This window comes from Sus scrofa, chromosome 9 (genome assembly GCF_000003025.6).
Source record: "Sus scrofa isolate TJ Tabasco breed Duroc chromosome 9, Sscrofa11.1, whole genome shotgun sequence".
NCBI lineage: Eukaryota > Metazoa > Chordata > Mammalia > Artiodactyla > Suidae > Sus > Sus scrofa.
In genome coordinates, this window is record NC_010451.4 from 9,632,262 (window position 1) to 9,652,846 (window position 20,585).

The 20,585-nt window shown below is 51.8% G+C and overlaps 1 protein-coding gene across 1 annotated transcript; it reads right to left on the minus strand.

The window, feature by feature from the left end:
- KLHL35 (kelch like family member 35) lies at positions 8,199 to 19,663 on the minus strand. Its single transcript, XM_005667133.3, has 7 exons — positions 18,409 to 19,663; positions 14,629 to 15,489; positions 13,447 to 13,631; positions 11,911 to 12,029; positions 11,111 to 11,299; positions 9,743 to 9,931; positions 8,199 to 8,777 (listed from the first exon to the last, which is right to left on the minus strand). Exons 1-7 carry the CDS (start codon positions 18,414 to 18,416, stop codon positions 8,589 to 8,591), a joined length of 1,740 nt encoding a protein of 579 aa, XP_005667190.2. The 5' UTR covers positions 18,417 to 19,663; the 3' UTR covers positions 8,199 to 8,588.

Genomic DNA, 20,585 nt, shown 5'->3' on the forward strand with positions numbered 1-20,585 from the left:
TGTGGCCAGACTCAGCAGTGATCTCCCACCCCTCAGTAGGCAAGCTGCTGATGCTGGGCTACCAAAATCATGTGCAAAATGACCCTTTGGACTCACTCGTGGAAATAAAGGCTTTTGGCAGTGTGGAAGCAGGTGCTGCAGCCTTCATAGACTTTTCACCAGAAGATTACTGTCTGGTTCTGAAGCGTTAGGTTCTGTTATTAGGATTCCTGACAGCTAATGACAGGTCTTACAGAAGTGAGGGGGCTGATTGAACTGCAGTCACATGCAGGAAAGCGCTCCTGCATGTGAGAACTTGGGAAGAAGCCAAGAAGCCAGCAGGATTGAGACCAACGGACATTACTGTCTGTGGAGAACCAAGAAAAGCATAGGAACTGGTGGGGTCAGGGACAGTGTTTAAAGGGGTTCTGTCCATAGACAGTCTGGTTTTGCAAACCACCCTGTTGCAAAAGTTGCTGTAACCCACAGCAGAGTGTTAGCTCTGTGTAGGTATTTGGATCCTACACCCACCCACAGGTCATTTAATCCTCCCCACTTTTAGCTGAGAAGTGAGGCAGAGCAGAGAGAGGATGGAGGATACCTTTCTCTGCAGAGCAAGTTACAAAGGAAACTTCAAGGGGTTTGGGGGGGAAACTGGGCTTTGCAAAATCAGAGGCCTGGGTTTAAATGCTGGCACCATCACTGGTGCTCTGAGAGGATGGCTTTGAACCTTTCTGGTTCTCAGTTATCTCACAGGGCAGTTGTAGGGGTTAAAGGAGAGCTATATATCAGTGCATTTCTCACTATTTTATCGTTGCATATGTTATCTGGAGACAAAAACAGTTGTAAGCCCAGGCCTTCAGGTCAGGCTCTCTGGGGAAATCATTAATAACTGACTTCATCATTACTGTAAGGGCCTTGAGCACAGGGCCCATGCTTCTGCTTCTACGGGGATGTGGGCATAGCTGGGCAGGTATCCCTTGCCCCATATTACCTGTGGGGAGTGGCCTTCTGTGCCATCTTTCAACTAGCAGTCGTTTCTGAACTCCAGTGTGGCTGTGTATAAATGCAGCTGTTTTATATTAGTAAGGCTTGCCAGAGTAGGAAAACATTTATTTAGGTGTATCATTGATGTTTTTCAAATGGCTACTAAATTCCCAATTTTTTTTTTTTTGTTTTTTGTCTTTTGAGGGCTGTGCTCACAGCATAAGGAGGTTCCCAGGCTAGGGGGTCTAATCTGGCCTACGCCGGAGCCACAGCAATGTGGGATCCAAGCCGCGTCTGCGACCTGCACCACAGCTCACAGCAATGCCGGATCCTTAACCCACTAGCGAGGCCAGGGATCGAACCTGCAACCTCATGGTTCCTTGTCGGATTTAGTTTCCACTGCGCCATGATGGGAACTCCCCCAGTTTGTTATTCATTATAGCTAAGTTTGGAGTTCTGGTAGCCTAGTGGTTAAGGATCTGGCATTATCACTGTGGTGATATGGGCCTCATCCCTGGCCTGGGAACTTTAATCACACACACACAAAGCTGCATTTATAACTTGATAGGCAGCATGGCCATAGTGAGGAGCTAATTGTGAATATCTCATTTAATTTTCCCAACCCTTTAGGGCATATTCCATTACTAACTCCATTAACTTTTGCAGTACATTTTAGGGGAATGTTTGCTTTCTCTTAGGCTTTGGAACATACAGCTGACTCTTGAACAATAGGAGTGTTAGGGGTGCATCCACTCTCCATATATGTGGTTCGTCCATACCCTTTTCATTCAGTATCTGCAGATTCATCTAACCCCAGATAGTGTGGTGTTACAGTTTTTAAGTAGTTCCCAGGCTAGGAGTTGAATTGTAGCCAGCCGGTACCACAGCCATAGCAACAACTAGATCCAGGCCACATCTGCGACCTATACCACAGCTCATGGCAACACTGGATCCTTAGCTCACTGAGCGAGGCCAGGGATTGAACCCGCAACCTCATGGTTCCTAGTTTGATTTGTTTCTGCTGCGCCACAGCAGGAGCTCCAAGGGTCAGCTGTATTTAGATTATATCGAGATTACCACTTTTGATTTGAGAACAAGTAATGTGAGAGCCTAGGTTGGGAACAATTTATCTGACCCCAAACTCTTATTTTTACAACAACAAGAAAGATGGGAGACCTGTTGCTCTGAAATTCAAATGGAGCCATGGCTTTGCTGCTCAGTCCTGTATCATAGTAACAGTTGTCCTTTGAGGGGTGAGGACGGCTGTGGTGAATTCATCCTGCCCTTACTGGCAGGCTATTGACTGCCCCCATGATGAGCCAGCACCCAGCAGTCCTTCAGTGGTGAGCTAGAGGAGCTGGACTCATTAAGTCCGAAGTAGTCTAAATAGAAGTTAGGGCTCCAGTAACCTTTAAGAATCTGCTTTTCAGGGGGAGGGAAGGGAGCACATAGGCCCTGCAGCAGGGCTGCTCTCCATCAGGGAGGGGCCGCTGAAGGAGATGGTCTTCTGCTCACTGCTTTTACCCTCTGCATACTAGGAAAAATAGCCATCACTCTTTACTGTTGGGGCCCGTGGTCACCCTCCCTTTTACGTTTTCAGTCACCTTACAGATACTTTACAGAAGCAAGAGTAAAGGTATCGTGAAAAGCAATTTTATTATAAATCCTAACAAGTACTAACAGCGTAACAATATACTAAAAACTGGATTGCACCCTTCAAATGGATGAATTTTATGGTATGTGAATTGTATCTCAGTAAAACTTTCATTTGGGAGTTCCTTTGGTGGCTCAGTGGTAACAAACCCAGCTAGTATCCATGAGGACATGGGTTCGATCCCTGGCCTTGGTCAGTGGTTTAAGAATATGGCATTGCCATGAGCTGTGGTGTAGGTCGCAGGGGAGGCTTGGATCTGGTGTGGCTGTAGTGTGGGCCTGCATCTACAGCTTTGGTTCGATGGCTAGCCTGGGAACCTCCTTATGCTGCGAGTGTGGCCCTAAAAGACAAAAAAAATTAAGCTGTCATTCATACATACGTGTGTATGCACACGTACATGTATATATGAGTTAAAACAGCAGACAACTTTCCATTTTCTTTGTCTCAAAGGTACGTAGGTACACACCCCAAGTGAGCAGTGTCACTTGAATGCAGTGAAATGCTCATCAGCTGCCATGAAGTGAAAGTATTCATCTTGTAACTGCTGATTCCAGATTTCAGATACATCTCTAATAAGCTCTGGCTTCTGGGGCCTTTTTGGTTTTGTTTTGTATTTGAATTGTCAACACAGTGCTTTAAAAAAATTTGGTTGCTTATAATTTTGTTGAAGAGAGGACAGCCATTTTCTTGGCTTTATAATTTTAAAATATTTCCACTTTGAGATTTATAAAGGTTAATTCAAATAACCAATCCAATGAATTTTAAAAATTTCTTCAGCCATCTATTTCCTGCCATTCACCTTTGTATACAACTGCCTTCAGCATGTCTCTCCTAATGAACTCAAACTATCAAGTAAATTTGGGGGCATAGGCATCATAAAAGATATATACAATCCTACTACCTTTGAGCAAAACAGGATAGTACAAGTTGTCATAAAGAATTGTGTGATGAGGAGTTCCTGTCATGGTTCAGTGGCTAATGAATCCGACTAGGAATCATGAGGTTGCAGGTTCGATCCCTGGCCTTGCTCAGTGGGTTAAGGGATCCAGCCTTGCCATGAGTGGTGGTGCAGGGCAGCAGCTACAGCTCCGATTTGACCCCTGGCCTGGGAACCTCCATATGCCATGGATATGGCCCTAAAAAGACAAAAGGCAAAAAAAGAAAAATTTGATGAATCTTTCTTTCCTCTTAACTGATCGTAGTAGTGCCCTTATTCACAAGGGGATTTATCCCAGGACCTCAGGGGATGCCTGAAGCCGTGGATAGTGTGGAACTCTGTAAAGACTGCTTTTTTTTCCTATACTAACAGGTGGGTGGTATGTACAGCATGGAGGTATTTTATATATATAAAAGAACCCAACAAATCCATGTAGTGATTGCAAAATAGATTTTTTAATTTTTTTTCAAGAAATAAGGAGTTACTGTTGTGGATCAGTGGAAACAAACCCAACTAGTGTCCGTGAGGGTGGGGGTTCCATCCCTGGCCTCACTCAGTGGGTTAAGGATTTGACATTGCTGCAGCTGCTGCTGAAGTGTAGGTAACAACTGCGGCTCAGGTCTGATCCCTGGCCCAGGAGCTCCATATGCCACGGCATGGCCAAAAAAGAAAGAAGTAAATTCCTCATTGTTCTTTGGAAGCCCACTAAGGGTATTAATAATATTCAAAATATTAATTCTTATATCAGAAAAGAAACTTTTGGGAGTTCCTGTCGTGGCTTAGTGGTTAACGAGCCCGACTTATATTCATGAGAATACAGGTTCGATCCCTTGCCCCTCTCAGTGGGTTAAGGATCTGGCATTGTCGCAAGCTGTGGTGCAGGTCACAGACGCACTCGGATCTGGCGTGGCTGTGGTGTAGGCCGGCAGCCATAACTCCAGTTCAGCCCCCAGCCAGGGAACTTCCATATGCTGTGGGTGCGGCCCTAAAAAAAAAGAAACGCAGAAATTTCATTCCAGCGGCTTCTGATGGCATACCAAGAGTTAAGTTTCTATTCTTAGCTGGGGAGAGGGTGGCAGAAGGGTCATGGACTTGTCTGGCTTCCCTCTAAACTGAATGGAACAGTTCCCAGTCAGCAGGCTGCTGGGCTGGTGGCGGCAGCAAGAGAGCAGTGGACTAGGAGCCAGGGAGACCTTTAAATGGTCTCTGTCTAACCAGTAGTCCTAGGAAGTTAGGACACATTGGTGTCACCTTTTGCTTGTGTTCCTACGAACCTGCCTCAACAGGGACATGCACCATGTCTCTCCCCTCATCAAGTCAGAAGCCACAACGGTCAGGGACAGTGTCCTGTCAGGCTGGAATTTCCCACAGTGGAAATGGTGGATCTCCTACTTCTTTTTTAAGGCCACACCTACGGCATGTGGAAGTTCCTGCGCCAGGGATTGGAGCTAAGCCACAGCTGCAGCAAGGCCAGATGCTTAACCCACTGCACGGGGCTGGGGGGCAAACTGGCCTCTGCAGTTGGATTCTTAAACCACTGTGCCACATTGGGAACTCCATGTATCTCCTACTTCTAAACTCCTGTGCTGCACTCCGTATCTGTACCATTTTCCCAGATTAGCAGAGGCTGCATGGAGAGAGCAGCCTTTGGAGATAAATGGACTTGAGTCGGAATGCTGGCTCTGCCACCACTCAGCAGTCCCATGGCCTTTGTAAGCAAGTCATGTCACAACTCTGTTTACTCATTCGTGGGGGGGGGTGTGTGTGTGGCTACAGTAGCTACTCACAGGTATTTTGGGGTAGAAAGCCAGGAAACCTGGATATTCAGTGGGAGGCCTTGTTCTGGGCGCTGGAGGACACAGATAAAGCTGACACCTTTCTTGTCCCAGGACGCATCTTACGGATATGTCAGGAGAGACCAGAGATGTCACACATAAGCCTTGGCCAAATGTCAGGTGATAGAAGGGGCACAGCAGGGCAGGGGTCAACTCTGGGGTGGGGGTGTCAGGTCTGCCTGGGCAGACAGGGCAGGCCAGGACATTGGCATTTTCACAAGAGAGCACTGATGGACATTGTGGGGGAAACTGGCAGTCTGCCTGGCTACACCAGTGTGCTCAGCCTGGGTAAGGCACCCATGTCTCTTGGGAGAGCTTGCCCTCGATTTGTCCCTACCTTTTCCACTCTGGCTTTCACTTGGGTAAACAAGCAACATGCCTTCCTTGCTTTGTCCTAGGTGTTATCCATGGGTTGGGAGCAGGCAGGCTTTGAGGCTGGGCTTCTACCCCCATTCCCCTCCCCCTCTCCATTATCAACTGTGTCCAGATGGTCACAGGCTCCCTGATCTTGGATAATCGGAGGGCAGGAGTGCAACTGGGACTGAGGCCTTTGTGGTGGGCCAGACCCAGCTGGAGAGATCTTGCAGACAGAGCCCTGGGGCTTTGGAAGATGAGGGGGAAGAGGGGATGGAGGGCAGATAATAGTAGCTCTTCAAAAGGCAATCTGAGTGCAAATAAGGGGAGCCCCAGCTGGAGCCTGGCTGGTCCCTCTGGGCCTCAGAAGCGTAGGCACAGAACCTGCACCGCTGGGCCTTGCCTCACAGAAGCTGTGGTGTCCTTTGTCCTCCTCTCCTCTACTGATCTCACTCCTCCAGACCCAGCAGTTTCATGTTGCTGCCCTAGAGCTCCAGGCCAGCCCAGGTGCTTATAGTGACATCAGGGGCTTGTACCCTTTGCCACCGCTGGGAATTTCACAACATTCAGGTGCAGAGCCAGGCTGACTGGGGTCTTAGAGGCCTGTGGCTCAGGTGCCCACTACCCTGGGCCCCTACTATCCCAAGGCTGCTCAGGGTTCTATAGCTATTTATTTTTACTTCTTTCATTAGTGGGGAGCCCCATCTTGGCCCAGGCTTCTAGCAATGAGCCTGGTTTGTAATCCTATTTTTAAGGCCTTTATCCCAGAATCTCAATCCAAGAGCTTGAGTTTCTGCCTTCCTTACTGGTTTCACAATTCTGTTTCTGGTCCTCAGACATGTCTGTTTACTTATAAGTCTATGCCTTTTATTTTAGTTGCTCAACTTTTTTTTGTCATTTGAAGGCCACACCTGCAGCCTATGGAGGTTCCCAGGCTAGGGGTCTAATTATAGTTGCAGCTGCCAGCCTACACCACAGCTCACAGCAACACCAGATCCTTAACCCACTGAGCAAAGCCAGGGATCAAACCTGGAACCTCATGGTTCCTGGTCGGACTTGTTTCTGCTGTACCACAACAGGAATTCGTAGTTATTCAACTTTTAATTTTATGTGTCATCACTAGGGGTTTGAATTGAACAGGGTGGTTTAGAAAAGGGAGAACCATCCTGACCAGAAGTGCCTCGCAGATTCTGAAGCTTCATGAAATCAGAGTCATAGATTCTGCCTTCGATATGTTTCATCTTAAGTCAGTTCCTTCTCTGTAAAATATAGATCTATCAGTAGTAACTCACTAAAAGTTAAAAAAAAAAAAAAGTGCTGGTAATTTGCCATTTAAAAATGGTGACTACCTCTGGGAGGAATGTGGGAAGAAATCAGTTTGGGAATAGAGGGGCCTACAAAGGCATTTGTAATTATCTATTTCCTTTTTTTTTTTTTTTTAATTTAACTTATTTTTCTCATTATAGTTGATTTACAGTGTTGGGCCAATTTCTGCTGCACAGCAAAGTGATCCAATCATACACAGATAAAAATTCCCTTTCTTATGTTACCTTCTATCATGGTCTGTCCCAAGAGACTGGATATAGTTCTCTGTGCTATATACAGGAGGACCTCATTGCTTATTCATTCTGAATTTAATAGTTTGCATCCACTACCCCTTGGCAACCACAAGCTGTTTTCTATGTCTGTGGGTCAGTTCCTATTTTGTAGAGAGACTCATATGTGCCATATTTTAGATTCCACATAAGTGATATCATAGGGTATTTGTCTTTCTCTTTTTGAATTCATTTAGTATGAGGATCTCTAGTTTCATCCATGTTGCTGCAAATGGTATTTTCTTGGTTTTTTTTATGGCCCAGTAGTATTCCTTTTTATGTATGTACCACATCTTTAAACCATTCATCTGCTGATGGATAGTTAGGTTGTTTCCATGTCTCGGCTATTGTGAATAGTGCTGCTGTGAACATTTGGGTGCCTTTATCTTTTTTTTTTTTTTTTTTTTTTGGTCCTTTCTAAGGCCGCACCCGCAGCATACGGAGGTTCCCAAGCTAGGGGTCTAAGGGGAGCTGTAGCTACAGGTCTACACCAGAGCCACAGCAAACAGGATCCAAGCCACATCTTTCCGACCTTTACCACAGCTCACAGCAACGCCAGATCCTTAACCTACTTACTGAGCAAGGGCAGGGATCAAATCTGCAACCTCATGGTTCCCATTCGGATTCGTTAACCACTGAGCCACGACGGGAGCTCTGGGTGCCTTTATCATTTTGGGTTGTAGTTTTGTCTGGTATGTGTCCGAGGTAGGATTGCTGGATTATATGGTAGTTTTATGTTCAGTTTTCTGAGGAACCTCTATACTGTTCTCCATAGTGGTTTTATCAGTTTGCATTCCCACGAGCGGTGTAGGAGGGTTCCCTTTCCCCCCGCAACATCTGCAGCATTTGTTATTTGTAGACTTGTTAATGATGGCCGTGCTGACCAGTGTGAGGTGGTACCTCACTGTAGTTTTGATTTGCGTTTTATTATAATCTTAAACAATACAAAATTATTTTTCCTTTTTCTGCATGAACTATTTCATAAGACGTCCATACTGCTCTTATGAAAGTAAACTGAGGTAACATAGGAAGATGCTTTATAAAGAGTCAGAGTAGGGAGCAGATACTGGGCATTACTTCTCCAGGCAAAGGAGGCTTAAGCTGGAACACAGACCCAACCTTTGAAGGAAGTTTTATTTCTGCAGGAAAAGGGGTAGTCAGTTAAGAGGCTGTTTACACGGAGGTGCTATGAGGGGGAGACGTGGTGAGCCTGAGTTCTCCCTCCTGCCTTCTGGCTCAAGTGCGAGTCACCTGCCCAGACTCTGGATGATGGTAACACAGCCGTGGGAGCTGGTGCAGCGCTGCAGGGATGGCTGGGCCTCCACCTGCCCACTGCTGGGGTCAAAGGTAAAGACCTTGTCGGTGCTTTCCCCGCGGTCATCCCGCCCGCCAAGGATGTGGACCTTCCCGTCACACACAGTCACGCCACAGCTCTCCTGGGTGGACAGACAGAAAGACAAATAGTTATGGGGTCCAGCCTGGGGTTGCCTCTATCCCTGGCTGGCCAGGCCAGACAACAAAATCCTGACCTTCACAGAATATGAGCAGGCAGTCTGGATGGTAGAGCGGGAGGAATTGGATGGACCTGGTTTAAAGCTCTGGTGTGACCCTTACTAATAAATGAATGGCCTTAGACAAGTCACTTCACCTCTCTGGGCCTTAGTTTCCTTATCTGAAAAGTGAGAATAGTAGTAGTTCCTTCTTCCTAAGGTTACCTTCAAGAGTTAATGAGATTAAGTATGTAAAGCATTTTACACAGTACCTGGAATACAGTAAGCCCCCAGTGACAGTAATTACCACCACCACCATCTTAGGACCTCAGGCTCGGGGAAACCAGAAATCGAGGTGCTTGGAATCACCAGAGGTAAGAATGACAGGGACCGTCAGTCCAACCGTACCCCTGTGTAGTCTCTGTAGGGTTTGGGAGAGGGAACAGAATGGTGGGGGAGGCAAGGAATGCAGGGGCCAGGCATCCAGGGCCTAGACGTCTCTTCTCTGATATCACGGGGGTGAGGGAACCCAGCAGGTCACTCCTTGGCTCTCCCTACACCCCCTCCACACACACACAGAGGCCACCAGCTGGTAGCCTTGAGAGCCAGAGAGATTGCAGGGTCATTGAGACCAGGCTCCCCCTTCCAAAGCTACAGCACCTAGAACTGGCAATCCAGGCTCTGCCTGACACGGCCTAACTGGTGACGCCTCAGCCTTTCTGGCACCAGTCTCCTTATCTTTGAAGTGCAAGGCTGATTATTGTGAGGACAAAGCTAGAGAACTATGTAAAACTACCTGGCATGGAGTCTAGCACAAGTCTTAACTGCCTCTGCGATCTGGATCCTTAGAAGGGGGTCTTCACTCTCCTAAACAGCCAGTGCCGGGGCTGTGCCCGGGAGCCTCCACTTACCACAGGGCTGGGGAGGACAGCCGCCTCCCCCCAGTCATCTGTGCCAGGGTCGTAGGTGAAGATTTTGCTCATGAGGCCCCCAACCACATAGATGGTATCCTCTAGGGAGACAGCCTCAAGACATCGCTGCGAGAAGGGGGCTGGTGACCGCAGGCTCCACTGGTCCTCCTTGGGGTCAAAGCACTGCACCTGAGGCAGGAGGAGCAGCAGTGGTGAAGATTCACCCTTCAGCCACCCTGCTGCCTACCTTCCCAGCTCTCTGTCCAGGGGACCCATTCAGTATAACATTTGCCTGTGTCCACCAGGCCTGAGCTAGCATCCCTCCCCTCAAGTGCGCTCAGCTTCCTCATCCTAGCCCCTCCCCCGGCAAAAGTTCATCTTTGAAGGTCTAGGAGGAGGTCTACGTCCCAGGAGCTGGAGGTGTCATCTCTGCATTCGTGCTCTAGAGGGTTCTCAGAGCAGGTTTCCCACAGAGATGTGCTCCTGGCTGCATATACTGTCAACCCTCTTCTGCCTTCCAGGAGCTCTGAGGTTATGACAAAATTCCAGCTAGGGTGTCTTGCAGCCTTCATTCCTACAGCTGTCCTCAGGCCTCCCAGGCCCTTGGGTGTTTACAAGGCCTTGCTTCTCACATTGCTGCTGCCCAAGAAGGTACTGAAAGGTATTCCTCCAGCCAGCCCAGGAACATGTGCTGGGAGTGGGGTTGAAGAGGTTAGGGATCCTCGTTTGGGAAAGAGTCAGATCCCAGGCCTGTGAGCTGGTCAGGGCAGGGAGGGAGCTGCTACAACAAAGACCAATTTTTATTGTCAGAAAGCGTAAATGTCCAACAATAGAAAATTTGGTAGACACCGATCCACCCACCCAGTGGACTGTCACACAGACACTGAAATGACAACTCTGAAGAGTTCCTAACCACGTAGAAAGTGCTTATACTTAGAAGAAAAAGCAGAATGCCTCATTTTACTAACAGAACAGAAAACTAAAACAGAAGAGTGAGTCAGTTCAGAGGAAGCCTAGAAGGCGATGCACCAAAATATTAGCAGTACGTATCCTTAGGTGGTGAGACTAGGAGTGATTTTTCATACATATATATAAAATATTTTTGAATGGAGAAGCTTTTTAACTAATTACTCTTTGCCCTCACTTTGTTTTTAAGATCTGTGAAACTCATGTACCACCCCAAACACCGTGATCCAGACCTACTGTGTGACCTTGTGGGGTCATCTCTGAATTCATTTCCTTGCCTGAAACATGGGGATGACTCCTCAAGGCTGTCAGTGAGATTAAGTGAGAAAATGGTCCTGGACATGAAAGCCCCAGCTCTGCACCTGGCACACAGTAGGCCTCCACCACCCTCTCCTGGCCCACCTTGTTGGTGCTGATGCCATCCTGCCCGGCGCCCCCGATCACGTAGAGCCGTCCGGCACAGGGCGCCACAGCAGCAGAGCTCACCGGCTCAGGGAGTGAGGCCACTGCTGCCCAGGTGTTGGAGAAGGGGTCGTAGCGCTCCACACTGCACAGGCGCTGCAGGCCGTCAAAGCCACCCACCGCGAACAGCTGCGGGTAAAGTAAGAGATGACCAAGAGTCAGGGCGGCCTGCATCTCAGCCCCACAGCCTCTGGCTGTGTGCAGAGAAACTATCCCAGCTCCTGGCTCTGCCTCCCCTCCTCCCGGTTCCTGAACCTCCCTTAGCTGATTCCTCTGCTAATGGGTTTGCAGGATGGGTACTGAATGCGCTTTAGACAGGTAAAATGCCTGGCACCAAAGTGATGCTTAATAAAAATAACTAGTGATTTCTTAAGGGCTTATCACCTCACTTAAATGATTTCCAAGAAGCATTTATTTGCATTTCTGATTTTGAGATGTAGCTTACAAAGATAATTGGCAGATTTTTTTTCCTTTTTCTTTTTGGTCTTAAGTGGCAGAGTCGAGATTCAAATCTAGGCTCTTTGGCCCCGGAGCACATACTCTTGAGCCCTTGACTACTAGGCTGTACTATTACAGTAATTATTATTATTAGCATTAGCATTGTTATGCAACTTTGGGTGAGTCCCTTTCCTTTTGGGGGCCTCACCCCTTCTTGCGAAGAAAGGGTCATTGAGGGCCTGCCCCAGGAAGTCCAGAGATGGCTGTCTTGGGCCCAGGGCAGCGCTGCTGGGTGTCCCTACCTGCCCCTGCACGACCGCCATCTTGTGCCTCCACCTGCCCTTGTGCAGTGAGGCCACCTTGATCCAGGTGTGCAGATGGGAGCTAAACATCCACACGTCACGGCTGTTGATGTGGCCTCCTAGGGAGAGAGAAGCAGCTGTTGCCCCCGGGCTCTCTTGCTATTTCCATCACTCTAAGGGGCTAGAAACCAGGGTCCCCAGATCCAAAGGAAGGGGTTAAGGGTAGACAGCAGGAAGGACTTCCCGCCGGGTTAGTGTGAGACTCCGGCTGTGACTCAGTGTGCTTTCATGAGTGGTGGGAAGGTCTGCGTTAGGACAACAGGCAGAAAGTCTTGAGGGGCGAGACCTAAGATTGGGGAGGAAGAGTTGGTTTTCACTGGGCTCTGGGCTCAGGGAAGCAAGTGACGGGGGGCACTTTGGACTCTGCTGAAGGTGATGGCCTCTTAAAGCTGGAGCAATGACCAGAACTTCTGATTCCCAAGCTCAGCACTCTTAGGCCCCTCGGGGCCAGGCACTGGGGATGCAGGTTGTGGACGCTCCCTGTCAGTGTCAGGCCATCCTGGTGTTCCTCAACATTGATTCATCTCTCAGGAGCACCCTTCCCAGGGAGAACCCCAACTGCACCCCTCAGCCTGAGCCTGACCCAAGCCCTATCTCTGTTTCATAGCTTTTGCCTCTAGGTATTCCCAGTGGTACCAAGCAGAGGCCACACATGTTGCTCAGGAGCCGTTGGTGGCCTTGGATAAGTTGTCCAGAAATAAAGTGTGGCCTGGACCATTGCTGAGGCCTTCCCGTGCCTTTTTCTCCTTATCCTCAGGCCCCCACAGCTCCCTACTACAAGTGCAGTCTACGAAGGCCTGGAGTCAAAGCCTCCCTGACTTCAGACTCCCTTTACTGTCTAATCCACAGTAACATCCCTTCCTCTCAGACCCTCAGCCTGCACCTTGGAGACCTGGGTACCCAAGGTTCCTTCTTACCCTCATGCCTTTGTCTCTGCTGCTCCCTCCAGTTTTCAAGGTCTAGTTGAAAATCATCCCTTCCGTGAAGCTGGGCCAGATTCCCTGGTTGGGAATCCAAATCATGTGGGGACTCACAGCCCGCTTTTCTGCTTGGTGGTAAGGTGGTCTCTGACTCTCCCTGTCCAGGGCACTCTAGGGCCCGAATCTCCGGGAGGGCACAGTCCATTGGTATCAAACCAGTCTTTGCCATTCTTGAGCAGTGGGTGGAAAATCTCCCTATAAAGTGGGCTTGTTGTGGGAATTAAATGATAACTAATGTAAGCTGCTTAGCATAATTTAGCACAGCACATGGTAGGCTAGATAAAGAAAAATGATTAACCCTGATCTGAGCTGAGGTAAACATTGCCGGATAAAGGTTGGAGTCACACCAGTGATTGGCTCTGCAGTACCACCTCAGCTGGTAACTGTAGGTTATCAGGAAAGATCCCGCCCCTGTATCCCTGTTGCGCGGAGGAGGGCAGTGCCGGGGCGGCGAGGAGCCAATCCTGTGGGGCTCGGGCTGCGGGCCCGCCCTCACCAGAGATGTAGACATCATTGCGGAGAGCACAGCTGGCGAACTCTGAGCGTGCGTAGCCGGGTAAGCTGGGCAGTGGGGTCCAGCGCTGGCTCTCTGGATGGTAGGCATCAGCGAAGGGCAGCTTCAGGAGCCCCTTGCGGTCACAGCCACCAATGACCACAATCACTTCAGCCAGGTCCATGAACCTGGTATGGGGACAAGCCCAATGCCAGTTAACAGGCAGCCAGGTTTCAGCCCTCTCTCACCGTCTTGTCGACTGAACTATACGGTCTTGCTGCCCTTCTGCTCTCCACCTTCCCGTGCTGGACTCTGGCACTTCCAACCTCCTGGCTTTTGATGGGAAGAGAGGGTCACTGCTCCTTACCCCATTCGACTGACCTCTCAGTTGCAGGGAACGAATCTTTACAGAGCCTTTACCCTTATGTAGAAAAAATCCTCATTTAATCCTGACTTGCCCAAAGTCATGTAGCCGAAAGTGACAGAGCTGGAACTCAAGCCCAAGTTGGTCTGCCAGTAACCCATTCTCTCCGCACTGTCTGACCTTCACACACTCATCTGTATCCCTCCTCCTCTAGCCATCTCCTAAACCCCTCTCCTAGTTGCTAAAGCCATTAAACCAGGCTACATCCCCTTTCGGCAAAGCATTCTCTCCTCCCACTGACCCTTCAGGCGCGTACCCAACCAGAATTACCAAACCTTTTAGTGAAAGGCTTCCTACCTAATTCCTTTGACAAATACTGAACCTCTTGGGCCACAATGTCTCCTGTTCCTGTGAGGGTGACAGACCGTCAGCAAGACCGTCTGCCCAAAAGTCTCCTGGTCTGGCAATTATGAGGTGGGAGTAAGCCTCTTTAATTTTTTCCCAAGGCTGCCTATTTATACCCCTTACTAGACTGGGCTCCCTGAAGTTAAAGAGTATTTCAGATTACTCCTGAGTCTGGCACGAGACAATGTTTGCGAGCTGTGAGATCCCTGCATTTCCCCCATTGGACTGTGAACTCTTTGAGGGCACAATGCCCAGCATCAACCCTTGAAAAGTCTGTTGAATGCTTGAATCTCAGTCAAGAGGTTGCGATCAAGTGATAGGAAAAGGATAGTGGAGGAGTGAGGGAACGACTGAACAGGGGAATAACGCAGGGCACAAGGCGGGAGGCAAGGGGACGGAGGTGGGGGGCAGCTTACCTCCGAGGCCGGGCCCGCAGCACGCTGGCCTCACGGCCCAGGATGAAGCAGGCCCGGGCCTCGAGCAGCAGCGGGCGGCACTCGCCGCAAGCCTGCAGCAGGTCGTCGGCCTCCACCTTCTCCAGGAAGTAGGCGGGCGCCAGCAGGGGCAGGCGCACGTGCTCCAGCAGGCGCCGCAGCTGTCCCCGGCGTGCCGGCGCGTCATGGCGCACCCAGCGCATGGCCGCTTCGAACACGGCCTCCTCGTGCACCACGCCCAGTGCCGGGTCTGCCAGCAGTGCCGCCACCTCATCGGGCGCCAGTTCCAAGAAGTCCGCGTGGCGCGCCACCTCGGTGAAGGCCTGGCGCAACACGCGGCCACAGCGCTCAGCCAGGGAAGCGAGCGAGAAGGCAGCGGCCACGCGGCGCAGCGCCAGGCTGTTGGCAGCACGCAGGCGGCCCTCGAGGAAGCGTGCACAGGCCTCGCGCAGGCCCGCCACGCCCAGCCGCTCGGCCAGCGCCAGCACCGCGGCCGCCTCTTCCTCCGTGCGCAGCCGCGCGCCAGCGCCGTACATGTAGTCCAGCACCACGGCCAGCGCCGCCGCGGTCGCGGTCCCCGCCGGACCCACGCCTGGCACCACTGTCAGGCCCTGCTGTGGCTCCCCAGCCCTGAACAGGCTACGGAAGTATGTGCTCCCTGCGCTAAGCGCGGCACGGTGGCATGGAAAGTCGCAACCCCCCGCACGCAGCACCACGTCCGTAAGGGTGCCGCTCCGCCGGTAAGCATTGAGGGTCTGCAGGACGCGCTGCGCGTGGCAGGACCCCGCGCACGGCGTCTCGGAGGCCTGCTCTGACTCCTCCGGCACTGGGCCCTCCAGCATCCTGCTGGGCAGAGGACACAGATAGCGTTGACAAATACACCTGGCTGGGGCCCGGTTAGAGGGCAGGAGGCCCCTCCCCTTCCCTTCCTTGGTCGGTTCACTAGTTTACTCAGGCTGGTGCGAATGAACTTATTAACCTGTGTTCATGCTACCGCTGTTCCTTCCATCCATCTATCCAGATTCCGAATGACGTCAGTGAGCCGGTCTCTGCCTAACCTAAAGGGCTGGACCCTGTTTTAGCTGTACCGTCGTCCGTCGTCCCCCCACCCCACCCCTTTACCCACGGCAGTCATGTGGCTCTTTCTGTTCTTCAAACTCACTAAGCTTCTTCCTGTAGGCATCGGCGGGAGACAGATGGCATACTCTCAAGTAGGGTAATTTGAGGAGAGTCTAATAAAGGAAGTTCTTACAAAAGCATAGGCAGTACTTTGGGACTCCCCCAAGGGATAGAGCAGTGCCACTGTGGCTACCACAGCTGGAAGACTTCATCTCTCCAAGGTCTGAAGGTGGAGGGCTGGGAGGTTATTGGAACCTACCCAAAATACCTCTGTAAAGAGGGCCCCCTGACAGGAGCTGTAGCCTTTGGTCAAGGAATTCGGGCAACCCCACAGATGCTGTGTGTGTGTGTGTGTGTGTGTGTGTGTGTTGGGTATAAATCTACCAACTTCTCCTCACTCCATCCTAGGGATCTCCTACAGGTGTTCCCCATTGGCCACACCCCGATTATTCTATGTAATATTTGCCCCTCCCCTAACAGTACAGGATCTGGCTCATAGTAGGTGCTCAATTAGTGCCTGTTCAAGGTCAAGTGAATGTATTAAGCTGGTATTTATTTAGAGTTCTTTCTGTGCCAGGCGGTGAACAAGACATAGCCCCCGCTCTCCTGGAGCTTGAAGAAGCATTAGGGGAGCTCCGAGGGGGTACTGAACCCAGTCGGAGGGGAGTCAGGGAAGGCATCCTTGACAGGGGTCAGTCTGACCGAGGACAGGTAGGATTAGCCAGGAGAAGGGAAGGGAGTGGAGAGAGGAGGTCTCCACCTGTGCAAAGGCCTAGAGGTGAGAGCCGAGGCTAAAAGGGAAGGTGGCCTCCGTGGTGAGTTCTCCGTTCTCAAGGAAGCCCTGTGGGGACGTGGGAAGAGCTCGCTCCAAGGACTGGTCCCGGTGTGTGATCCTGCGCGAATCACTGCCCATCCCCTTCCTCATCTGAAAGGCCTCCCTCACACGGTTGCTGTGACTTGGTGACTGTTAGGTGGAGCGTACGAGAAAGTCTAGGTACACAGTACAAACCCAGGAGCTGTTTCCCTACATGTTTTTACCCAAGGGGAAGGGAGCGCACAATGTGTTTAAAGTTGCTTTTCTGTGCATAATTTTGTGTGATCCTCAGAGACCTGAATTAGACCCCCGCCCCCCTTCTTTTTAAAGTTTGTCATGAGGAAACGATCACATGGAGGTAACCTGCCCTTCAGAGGTTGCCGTGAGTCAAAGGAGGGGTGTTTGTGAAAGCATTCCACAGACTGAAGATCTGTAGCGGGCGATTTGGTCTCTGCTTGCACACCTCCAGGGACCGGGAGCTCACTTCTTTATGTGGCAGTTTACTCTAGGGAGCAGCACTCTGCTCCCTGCTCCTTGTCTGTTCTTCCTCTGAGACTGCCTTTTTTTTTTTTTTTTTGGTCTTTTTAGGGCTGCACTTGTGGCACATGGAGGTTCCTAGACTAGGGGCAAATCAGAGCTGTAGCCGCTGGCCTATGCCACAGTCACAGCAATTACAGATCTGCGCCATGTCTGTGACTTACACCACAGCTTATGGCAATGCCAGATCCTTAACCTACTGAGTGAGGCCAGGGATCAAACCCACATCCTCATGGGTACTAGTTACATTTACTTCTGCTATGCTGTGAAGGAAACTCCCTGAGACTGCTTTGTCCTGGAGGTCAGATCTTGCTCACTAAGTTAGTCTGACTTGCACTGTTCATGCCTGGGCCATCCTGGGTGGCGGATCCCCTGTCTTAGCACCAAGGGAAATGAGCTATCTGCTGGGCAGGGTCCCAGGATAGAGGGGTTGGGCCCTGAACCCACCTGGCTCTAGACTCTGCACACCTAGTGGCTCAGCCACACTTGCCAAGGTGGGGGCATGTCCCAAGGAGCAGCCCACGTCCCCTGGAAGGAGGTGAGAGCAGTCATTGGAGTGTGCTGCCCTCATTCTGTTCCTGCCAGCTGAGAATTTCTCAGCCATGCTCTGAGCTGAGATCCAAGAGGGCAGGTCTCATCCGCATCAGGTCAGGAGGGACTTCTCTCTGCGAGGTGTCCTGGCACCAGGGGCTGTCTGGGAGAGGGAGGGAGCCCCTCCTGGGAAGTGCACCGCTACTTTTTCCTTCATTCTCCTGCTGTCTGCGGCGCTGGGCACTGTGGATACACTGGACATCCGACCCCGTTTCCACCCTAGAGATTTCAGTCTAGGAGTCCAACGATGCCTTGTTGGAACATGGAAGGTAGGGATTCCCAGGCAGGGCTTGATGGGTTTTCTCCCATCCCAGCTGAGAATCTAGGCACCTCAAACCGAAGGTCCTGACACAGACTGAGGGACCCAGCCAGGCCCTAGAAATTGACATGCTGCCCCGTTTCTTTTACACACACACACTCTCTTGTAGACGCTACACAGCCAGGGCAGCCCTGCATGCTGCCCCATTTCTTTTACACACACACACACACACACACACACACCCCACACAGCCAGGGCAGCCCTGCATGCTGCCCCATTTCTTTTACACACACACACACACACACACACACACACACACACACACACACACACACACACACACACACACACACACACACACACACACACCCCACACACCCCACACACCCCACACAGCCAGGGCAGCCCTGCATCCTTAGTCCCCACGTTACTTTGCCCTTACCTGGCCATGACCTCTCCCAGGCACTCTGCAGCTGCTGCTTCCTTGCTGACCACTCCTGTCTGTGCTGCTGCCTGTACTCCAGCAGCCCGGGCTCAATGTCCCTGCCACTCTGCCTGGACTCAGGCTCAGCTGCAGGAGGACAAAGGGGCTGGACGCCAGGCGAGTGGGGAGGGGAGAGTTAAGGGGGAAGGGAGGAGGGGACGCTGGGCTTTTGTTCTACTCTTGGACCAGCCCTGGGATGAGGGGGAGGGAAGAGGCGAGAGTAGGTGTGGGATTGTGAGCGACCCTGGGATGCGTGTGCCTGAATCGGGGGTGACTGGTGCTGGCTGCGCCCCTGAATGATACCTGGACGTGAGGGCATATGTGCTTGCAGGTGTTCCGGGTACCTGGATGTGAGTCTGGGAGTGACTCTGTGGCACTGGGCCGGGTGTGATTGAGTAGCTGTAGGTGTAGGAATGTAACTGCACAGCTTAGAGGTCTAGGTTTCTTCCCTTTTGCCTCCTTGAAACTCCGTGCTGTGTCTGTTCCTGCTTGACAGCAGACATGTCACTTTGGGACCTCATGTATCCGGTTACATGCCTTGTGTGTTCTGTCTCTGTGTCTGCATCTCTCTGTGATTGTCCGTTTCTGGGTGTGAGAAGGGGCTGTCTGCCCAGGACAGGGGACTTGTCTTACAGACGTGTGTGGGGGCAGCCTGTGGTCCTGCACCTGTGGTACGGTGTTTTTGACTTGACAGTGTACCAGCCCGGAGGGGATGCAGTGAGGCAGGCATGATGGTACTGGGCTGGCCTGGGGTGGTGGGGGTGGGCTGGGAGAGAACAAGGCAGCTCTGGGCTGGGCTGGCCTGCAGCCAGAGGGAGGCAGCTCCACAGGCAGCTGTCTGATCATTTGCTGCCTCTGAAGGGCCACAGGGCCTAGTGTGGGGGGTGGGTGAGGGCATTCGCCTTCATGGAAAAGGGCAGTAGTTTGGCAGGAGGTTGCCCCGACCAGAACCTCGATGGACTCTGTGGCACCTGGGGCCTGGTCCTGGGACTTGCCATGCAGCGCAGTCACTGTGCCCTTAGCGCTGGCTCTTCATCTCCGCAGGAGCTATCGCCATTCCTGCACCGCCTGTCTTGCTGGGTTGCTGTGAACTCGAGAGGGGTTTCTGAGTGAAAGCCATGTGCCACATGGCGATGGTGAGGCAGGGACCTGCGTAACCTGCCCTAGGGAGGCTTAGGAGGCCGGGTTTGTGGAAGGGTCGCCACGAGAGGGTCGCTGTGATGCTGGCCGAGCACGTGTCCAGAGGCCTGGCGGAGTCTCTTCTGAGACCCTGCTTCCCCCTGAAAGGGGTGTGCGCACGCTGTATGTTAAAGGCTGTCAGAGATCCGGACACGTCTGTACCCGTCCTGGGAAGGACGGCCTAAGGGTTCAAGGAGGACCCTGGAGGGGAAGGGGAGAAGCGAGGAGTGCGGCTGGGGGTGGGGGGCAGGAAGGGAGGGGCCCATCTGCTGTTTCCCTGTGAAGGGCAGTCCGGCTGTCTCCCACACATGGGGAAGGGTGTGAGGAGGGCACCAGGAAGGTGGGCTTCTCAGTAATTCCCCAGGTGAAGGGGCAGGAACCCGGGGTGACCCCAGGCTGTGGGCTCCACTGAAGGTGAAGGCGCAGCCACATGCCCTGCTAGGGCGTGGCCTCTCCTGCCGTTGTTAGGGGACAAGGGCAGGCAGCTGGACCAGCTCCGCATTCGGGACTGCGAGGTATAGTGTAGAGCCCTGGTGACAGGAGGAGTCCCACTCAGAACTCCCAGCCCCTCTGTCCCCTCCTGAGGACTCTAGGATGTTTCAGGTTGCCCAAGTGGGGCCAGGGGCACTAACTGGACAGGGAGGGGCTGGCATCAAAGGTCAAATCCACTTGCGTGGGCGGGCGTGCACAAGGCCAGAGAGGAGGTTCTTGGGGCATTCAGGTAGGTGGCGTGCCTCACTGCCGACCTGGATGGTCCAGGTTTCATTCATGCTTCCTCGTGCCCAGGGAGAGGCAGGAGCCGACCTCTGCCCCAGGAAGGGAGCACTTGGCACATGTTCGTAGGGGAGGAGGAGGGCAAATCCCCTCAAGTCCCAGAGGGCTTGTCCTAGAGGTTAATGTGGGGGCCCAGTCTGGGCAGAATCGGGAGAGGTTTCTTTTCCTTTCCTCTGCAAGGG

Bases quoted from the DNA above. Each gene is read 5' to 3' on its own strand.
- KLHL35 (XM_005667133.3), bottom strand. The intron at 13,632-14,628 runs GTAAGCTGCCCC...TCCCCATACCAG, and splicing joins CTGCGGGCCCGGCCTCGGAG to GTTCATGGACCTGGCTGAAG. The intron at 8,778-9,742 runs GTAAGTGGAGGC...CTGTCCACCCAG, and splicing joins CTGTCCTCCCCAGCCCTGTG to GAGAGCTGTGGCGTGACTGT.